General features: G+C 49.1%; 1 protein-coding gene across 1 annotated transcript in view; it reads right to left on the bottom strand.

Annotated features, from left to right (window-relative positions):
* Positions 1-779: 779 nt before the first annotated feature.
* The window catches only part of LOC122543468 (zinc finger protein 271-like), a 14,473-nt gene continuing 6,523 nt past the window's right edge, over positions 780-8,729 (bottom strand). Inside the window, exons 3-4 of the mRNA XM_043682184.1 lie at positions 5,435-6,807; positions 780-2,184 (exon numbers count right to left, since the gene is read on the bottom strand). Of these exons, the coding sequence (XP_043538119.1) occupies positions 1,249-2,184; positions 5,435-6,730 (2,232 nt within the window). The 5' untranslated portion in view covers positions 6,731-6,807 and the 3' untranslated portion in view covers positions 780-1,248. The remainder of the gene's footprint in view (positions 2,185-5,434; positions 6,808-8,729) is intronic.

Below are 8,729 nucleotides of genomic sequence, written 5' to 3'. Positions count from 1 at the left end.
TTTGAGAAAAAAGGGGAACTTCTCTCCCTGCCAGCCCACATCTTCCGAAAAGCTGATATTTGCAAATCAAACTTTGCTCAGCCCTCCCAAATCTCCTTTGGCTCAGCATGAAGTTTTGTCTGATTGGTAAGTTTCTGGTTGTGAGATGTATCTTGGGACACCTTTTCCCTAACCGAAGGGGTGATGTTTCAAGTCCATTTCGATCAGATCAGAACAGAATGGGAAAGGCAATAAAACATCTGGGTGAATGGGAGTTGGGTCACAAGTCAGTGGTCCTCAATCAATGACAGAACAACTCGGAGGGACTCAATGGCCTCTTCCTGTTCTGTACTCAAAATAAACTTGGCCCCAACCTAGCTGAGGAACAGAAGGGCTTGGAGGAGCTGGCGGGGGACAAGATACAGCAATAGGAAACCATTCTTGAGCAACGTTTGACATTGGAAGAAGTCTCCGGAGAAAGTAGATAACAACTCCAGGCAGTTTTTCCATAGGATCCCAACAGTGTGGAAACAGGCCCTTCAGCCCAACAAATCCATACCGACCCTCTGAAGAGAGTCTCACCCAAACCCATTCCCCATTGGTCAGGGTTAAATGTAGAGCAATGTGCCACATCTACACATCCATGAACACTGTGGGCAATTTAACCTGGCCAGTTCACCCTGACCTGCACATCTTTGGATTGTGGGAGGAAACCGGAGCACTCGGAGGAAATCCAAGCAGACGGGGGGAGAATGTGCAAACTCCACACAGACAGCTGCCCTGAGGCTGGGATCGAACTTGGGTCCCTGGCACTGTGAGGCAGCAGTGCTAACCACTAGGCCACCGTGCTGCTCGTTTCATCGTGAATTGGCAAGAATGCGATTGATGAATTGTGACCGTTGTTTGTATGGTGTGACCTTTCTGCTGAACCGGTATACTAGATTTTCCATAACGTGATCTCTACGCTGCCTCCTGTAGCGCGATTTCCGATAGTGCAAGGTTGCACAGGAAGACAACCGTCACGTTATAGCAGAATGGCCTGTCGTTATCAGTCCATTCAGCCCTTCTGAGCCTGTTCTGCATTTCAGGAACACTCAGACTAAAGGTCAAATAGTTTCTCCCTTTAAGATTCATTTGATTGCTATCGAGCCTATTAAGTGTTAACACAGGAATATTAACAGTAGCCAAGACCCCTACTATCAAAATGAACATGATTCAGGCCAGGATGTGATTAACGGCAGAAGAAACAGTAAACTCTGACTCCTGAAATCACTTATGAACTCTCTGGTGTCTCAGCAGATTGGATGACCGAGCGAACCTCTTCCCACATCGCGGGCAAGTGAACGGCATCTCCCCAGTGTGAAGCTGCTGGTGGGTCAACAGATGGGATGACTGAGTGAACCTCTTCCCACACACGAGGCAGGTGAATGGTCTCTCTCCAGTGTGAACTCGCTGGTGCGTCATCAGGTACTTTTTGCTTTTAAAGCTCTTGCCACAGTCAGAACATTTGAAAGGTCTCTGGTCAGTGTGAACGTGCTGGTGCTCAGTGAGCTGCGACGGCTGAGTGAAACCCTTTCCACATGTGGAGCAAGTGAACGGTTTCTCTCCAGTGTGAATTCGTTGGTGTAATAGAAGCTGAGGTGAATCAGTAAATCCCTTCCCACACACGTAGCAGGTAAATGGCCTCTCCCCAGTGTGAGCTCGCTGGTGTCTCAGACGGTGGGATGAACGGGTGAATCTCTTTCCACACACAGAACAGGTAAATGGCCTCTCCCCAGTGTGAACTCGCTGGTGTGTCAACAGATCCTGTTTGCTTTTGAAGCTCTTCTCACAGACAGAACACTTAAAAGGTCTCTTATCAGTGTGAACTCTTTGGTGTGTCTGCAGTTGGGCTAAACGCCTGAACCGCCGCTCACACAGGGAGCAAGTGAATGGCCGCTCCCCAGTGTGAATGCGTTGATGGACTTGTAAATCATTTTTACTTTTAAAACACTTTCCACAGTCAGAACACGGGAAAGGTCTCTGGTCAGTGTGAACAAGTTGATGTGTCAGAAGGTAGGATGACTGAGTGAATCCTTTTCCACAAATGGAGCAGATATAAGGTCTCACCCCCGTGTGGGTGCGTTTGTGTCTTAGCAGCTCCCATTTACTTTTGAAGCTCTTCTCACAGTCAGAACATTTAAAAGGTCTCTGATCAGAATGAACCTGGTCAGTTGAGAGGTTTGGCGTAGCTTCAAATTGTTCCTGACAATCAAGGTTGGTGAACAGCCTCTTGCGAGTGTGTACCCTCTGGTGTAAATAGAGGCTGGATGAGTAAGCAAATCTCTTCCCACACTGAGTGCAGGTGAACGGCCTCTCTCCAGTGTGACTGCGTCGATGAATGTCCAGCTGTGATGGATAATTGAATCCCTTCCCACAGTCCCCACATTTACATGGTTTCTCCATCATTCAGCTGCTCTTACACCTCTCCAGAGTTTGTCAACGCACACCACACGCATACAGTCCTTAAAACGAGGCTGTTATTTTCCGGCCGTAAAACTCGGCGAAAGCACTTTCCGCAGTCAATTCACTAAAATACCCTCACTACGGTGTTGGTGTCTCAGATGTCCGACCTTCGTATCGGGTTGAAAGACTAATCGAGCCATCCTTCTGAAGTTTTCCTCAGGATAGCTGGTGCGCGTTCCACTCTGTGTTTCTCCTAGTCACAACGATGCTTTCAAAATATTGCCCCCGGAACTGAACAAACATTTCCTTTTTCCTTGCGCACTCAGGTCCTGATGGATCAAGCGACTCAGGCAGACCTTGTAACATTGCTTTTGAGCATCTCATCCTTAGCTACTCCCCATTGAAAAACTGTTTAAAAACAGAACAGGCTGTTGCAGTGACCAGTCCAGGATAGACATTCAGCTCAGGCAATGGCCTGGGAACATCTTTCTGCTCTGGTTCCCTCAAATCTGTAAATCCAGGTCCCACATACAGTATTCTCTCTCCTCCCTGGGCTCAAACCCAAATCCATCCCCACTCCTTCTCAGCCTCCCCTTGTCTGCAGCTGACTGCCACTTCCTGTTGTTGGGCGCACACTGATGACGTTGATAGACATCCACTCTCCCACCAGCTCTTTCCCGGAAAGGCAAAGACGCCGAGTGAATTGACGGCATCGCTGAACCAATCGGATGTGGGGACTGCCGCTGGAGGACCGAGCGACCGCGACTGGCCCTCCGACCAATCGGGGTGAATGAGGGGGCGGGACTGAAAGACCCAATGCGCGCGGCTGGTCCTCCAACCAATCGGAGTGAAGGAGGCGGGGGGGGGGGGGGTAAAGGGAGGACCGAGCGCGCGCGGCTGGTTCCCGAAGTGCATGAGGAGGCAAGACTGGGAGGCCGAGCGGGTGCGGCTGACAGTCCAACCAATGAATGAGTTAGGGGCGGGACTGGAGGTCCGAGCGCGCGCGGCTGGTCCTCCAACCAATTGGGGTGAATGAGGGGGCGGGGTCTGGAAGACCGAGCGCGCGCGGTTGGTCCTCCAACCAATCGGAGTGGAGGAGGAGGCGAGGCTGCTGGTGCTCCAACCAATCGGAATGGAGGAGGAGGCGTGGCTGACACTGAATGAATGGATCACCTTGCTGATTGGAACTACATGGAGGATGGGCGTCCCCTGGGGAGGGGGGAAGAGAGTTTTGTTTCCCTCATAAACCCCACATGGGCAGAGTTTTTTTAAAAAAATCTCACAACACCAGGTTATAGTCCAACAGGTTAATCTCGAAAACCTGTACTTCGAAATAAACCTGTTTGGACTATAACCTGGTGTTGTGTCATTTTGATTTAGTCTTCACCCTCTCTCCCTGTTTTCAAACCCCTCTTTTTGTTTTGACCAGGCTTTGCTTGGCAGTGTGTGTATATATAACCAACATAGGTGTATTCGTGCTGGGGGGGAAACAGTATATATAAAATAAAGCCTGTTCACAATGGGGTTTTTTTTCCTGTCTCACTACATATAAAAATAATAAAACATATTTTAAATAACAACATGCGATGGGGGGGGGGAGAAACAATTAGGTCAGCACAGTGGCTAACACTGCTGCCTCACAGCAACAGGGAACAGGGTTCAATTCCAGAGATGTGCAGGCTAGCTGGACAAGCCATGGGAAATGCAGGGTTACAGGGATAGGGTAGGGAGGCGGGTCCGAGTGTGCTGCTTTTTAATGGGCGTTATGGTGGATCAGTGGTTATCACTGCTGCCTCCCAGCTCCAGGGACCTGCATTTGATTCCATCCTCAGGAAACTGTCAGTGTTCAGTTTGCACATTCGCCCCCTGTCTGAGTGAGTTTCCTCCAGGTGCTCCGGTCTCCACCGACAGTCCAAAGGTGTGCAGGTTAGGTGGGATTGGCCATGCTACATTGCCCATAGTAGTTCAGGGATGTAACGGTTAGACCACCTTTGGCTACTGCACCTAAAATAATAGGGTAGGGGAATCTGGGCGGGTTGCTGTTCGGAGGGTTGGTGTGGACGTGTTGGGCCTAATGGCTTGTTCGCACATTGTTTGGATCCTATAAAAAAAAGGAAAATAAAATAAATCACGGTGTAGGGAGTGGAGTGGGGTTTGATGAGTAGCACATTCCTCCTGTCACACCCAGATCAACTGTTCTCACGTGTGGGGGCCTTACCTGCCTATGACTCAAATCAAACCTGATGCTTTCAAATAAATTACTTTACAATTACCTGTGACTTCAACTCAGTTCTTGGGTAATCTGTGACTCCTGGACCAACATCTCACAGTTGGTAATGGGTATGACCGAAGATCTGAGATCTGACAATTTGCCTTCAGTTTAGAGATTTGCACGTTCTCCTTGTGTCTGCGTGAGATTGAACCCATGTCCGAAATACAGGATCATATTCAGACTAGCAATGAGGAAGCACTACATTGTCAGGTGTAATTGACTTTCAGGTGAAACTTTCAACAGTTGCCCCATCCATCCTCTCCTGTGTTGTTCTTCTGAGGAGTGGCGGGGGGGGGGGTTCTCCCTCGTGAATACATATCTCACAATAAACATTAAATAGACTAATTGGCCATAACCGCGTTTGCATTTGTGGGAACTTACTGTGCTCAATTTCGCCACTGCATTTTCTATACTAGAAAAATCAAAACACTTCAGAAGAACCTCATTGGCTGGAAAACCCCCAAAAAATTTCCTATAGTGAAAGGTGCTATATAAATGCAAACTTGCATTAACAGAGGAGGAAATCAGCCAAATATGGAACATGAGGAAGAGATCATCACTCATTACCATGTCAAACAGAAGGCTGATTTAATTAAGCGAATTCAAGAATATTGAACCCCAGACAAGTTACAGGAATTACTAACATCAACTGAAACAAAACCCAGCTGTCAATATAAGCATTGTTCAATCCCGGGTGTGAGTAACAACAAAATCGCATCGATGCAGTTACTGGTGCACTCGCTGGTGTCTCATCACACTGGATGACTGAGTGAAACTCTTGCCACATTTGGAGCAGGTAAAAGGTCTCTCCCCGGTGTGAACTCGCTGGTGCCTCAGCAGATTGCACGATCGAGTGAACCCCTTCCCACACACGGAGCAGGTGAATGGCTTCTCCCCGGTGTGAACGCTCTGGTGTTTAGCGAGGTGAGAGGATTGCCTGAACCCAAGTCCACAGTGAGGGCACTTGAAGGGCCTCTCGTCGGTGTGAACACGCCGGTGGCGCATCAGTTCCCCGGAACTTTTGAAGCATGTCCCACAGTCCTGGCATTCAAACGGTCTCTCCTCAGTGTGAACCCGCAGGTGAGCTTGGAGATGGGACGGCCGAGTGAATCCCTTCCCACACAAGGCGCAGGCGAACGCCCTCTCCCCGGTGTGCACTCGCTGGTGTAACAGCAGGGAGCTCGCCCGATTGAACCCCTTCCCACACTTGGAGCAGGTAAGTGAAGTGCCCCGAGCATGAACCGGCTGGTGTTTCAACAGGTTGGACAACCAAGTGAATCCCTTCCCACACTCGGAGCAGGTGAAGGATTTCTCCCGAGTGTGAACTTGCTGGTGCTTGAGCACACTGGATAACTGAGCAAATCCCTTCCCACACTTGGAGCAGGTGAATGGCCTCGCCCTGCTGTGAGTTTGCTGGTGTCTTATCAGGCTGGAGGACTGCGTGAATACCTCACCACACTTCAAGCAGGAAAACGGCCTCTCCCCGGTGTGAACTCGCTGGTGGGTCAGCAGATTGAACGAGTGACTGAACCCCTTCCCGCACACGGAGCAGGTGAACGGCTTCTCCCCAGTGTGAACTCTCTTGTGCTTAATGAGGTGAGAGGATTGCCTGAAGCCAATCCCACAGTGCGAGCACCTGAACGGTCTCTCCCCAGTGTGAACGCGCCTATGGCGCATCAGCTCCGCGGAACTTTTAAAGCATTTCCCACAGTCCAGGCAATTGAAAGGCCTCTCCTCAGTGTGAACCCGCCAGTGAGCCTGCAGATGGGATGGCCGAGTGAATCCCTTCCCACACACTGTGCAGGTGAATGGCCTCCCCCCAGACTGACTGTGCTGATGGTTTTCCTGGTCAGGTGGCTTGTCCTCGATCAGACTGCAGTTATGCTGTGACAGGCCAGATGACTGGGGGAAGCTCAGTCCACACTCAGAACAGATGTACAGCTCGTCGCCGCTGTGAACAGAAAGATCTTCTTCCGTGTTCAGCAACGGGTGGTGCTCGGATGGTGATAAATCAGGCGTCTCTGTCAGATCCATAGGTGACGTTTGGTGTCAGTTTCCCGACTGCAAAACCTCCCTGTGACGTGGAATTAAAACAGGAGGCGTGAAAGACCCTACAAAAACACAAAGGCGATAACATTGCGTTTAATGAATCCGGTCACCCGAGGCAGAAGGAGCCATGAAAGCTGCCGCATGTTTACAGAAACCAAACCAGCGCTTGCTGGGAAAACACAGCAGGTCAGGCAGCATCGGTGAAGAGAGACCAGAGTTAACATTTCGGGCCCGGTGACCCTTCCTCAGAACAGAGGAAGACCTGCTGAGCTTTTTGCAGCAACCGCTGTTTTGGTTTCTGTGACAATGCGGCAGCTTTCATAGGGCTGTTTTCCCTGGAGCGTCGGAGGCTGAGGGGTGACCTTATAGAGGTTTACAAAATCATGAGGGGCATGGCTAGGGTAAATAGGCAAAGTCTTTTCCCTGGGGTTGTGGAGTCCAGAACTAGAGGGCATAGGTTTAGGGTGAGAGGGGAAAGATATAAAAGAGACCGAAGGGGCAACTTTTTCCACGCAGAGGGTGGTAAGTGTATGGAATGAGCTGCCAGAGGAAGTGGTGGAGGCTGGTTCAGTTGCATTTAAGAGACATTTGGATGGATATATGAATAGGAAAGGTTTGTAGGGATATGGGCCGGGTGCTGCAGTTGGTATAGACAGGTTGGACCAAAGGGTCTGTTTCCATGCTGTACATCTCTATGACTCTAAGGGTCAACGGACCTGAAACGTTAACTCGTGGTTTCCCTTCACAGATGCTGCGCCACCTGCTGAGCTTTCCCCGCAAGTGTTGTTCTTGTTTCTGATTTACAGCATCTGCAGGTCTTTTGGGTTTTGTTTTGTTATGTTACGGAACCCATTCTGGATTACTAACATCCTTCAGGAAGAGAAACCGCCGCACATTCTGACCTCACTGAAGACTTTGCAAAATTCAAAATTACATTGTGTCTCTGTGTACGTCAGAAACTGCAGAAGTCCTAATAGAAATCTCTCAGGAGCGCCACTATTAACCTTCCCTCAGTCTGACAAATATTAATTAACCAGTAATCTCCAATCTCTGAGTCAATTTCATATTCAAGTTGCTGCTGTCTCTTTTATTACATGAACACAGAACATTACAGCGCAGTACAGGCCCTTCGGCCCTCGAGGTTACACCGCCCTGTTATACTAATCTGAAGCCCATCCCACCTACACTATTCCAGTGACGACTTAAATGCACTTAAACTTGGCAAATCTACTACTACAGTTACAGGTAAAGCATTCCATACCCTTACTACTCTCTGAGTAAAGAAACTACCTCTGACATCTGTCTTATACCTATCTCCCCTCACTTTAAAGTTGTGTCCCCTCGTGTTTGCCGTCACCCTACTTGGAAAAAGGCTCTCCCTGCCCACCCTATCTAACCCTCTGATTATCTTGTATGTCTTGTATGTTTTGAGAAACGGATTTTGGAAAGGTGCAGAACACACAGGGTAGTAGTCATGGGCGATTTCAACTTCCCAAATATTGATTGGAACCTCTTTAGGTCAAGTAGATTGGATGGGGCGGTGTTTGTGCAGTGTGTCCAGGAAGCTTTTCTAACACAGTATGTAGATTGTCCGACTAGCGGGGATGCCATATTGGATTTGGTACTTGGTAACGAACTGGGACAAGTGATGGGCTTGTTAGTGGGTGAGCATTTTGGTGATGGTGACCACAATTCTGTGACTTTCACCTTGGTTAAGGAGAGAGATAGATGCGTGCAACAGGCAGGTTTTACAATTGGGGGAAGGGTAAATACGATGTTGCAAGACAGGATCTGAGGAGCATATGTTGGGAGCACAGGCTGTCAGGGAAGGATGCTGTTGAAATGTGGAACTTTTTCAAGGAACAGATACTACGTGTCCTTGATATGTATGTACCTGTCAGGCAGGAAAGAGATGGTCATGTGAGGGAACCTTGGTTGACGAGGGAGGTTGAATGTCTAGTAAAGAGGAAGAAGAACGCTTACA

Source organism: Chiloscyllium plagiosum, chromosome 44 (genome assembly GCF_004010195.1).
Source record: "Chiloscyllium plagiosum isolate BGI_BamShark_2017 chromosome 44, ASM401019v2, whole genome shotgun sequence".
Lineage (NCBI taxonomy): Eukaryota > Metazoa > Chordata > Chondrichthyes > Orectolobiformes > Hemiscylliidae > Chiloscyllium > Chiloscyllium plagiosum.
The sequence above is the reverse complement of the archived record's forward strand: the minus strand, read 5'-3'. Positions and strand labels throughout refer to the sequence as shown.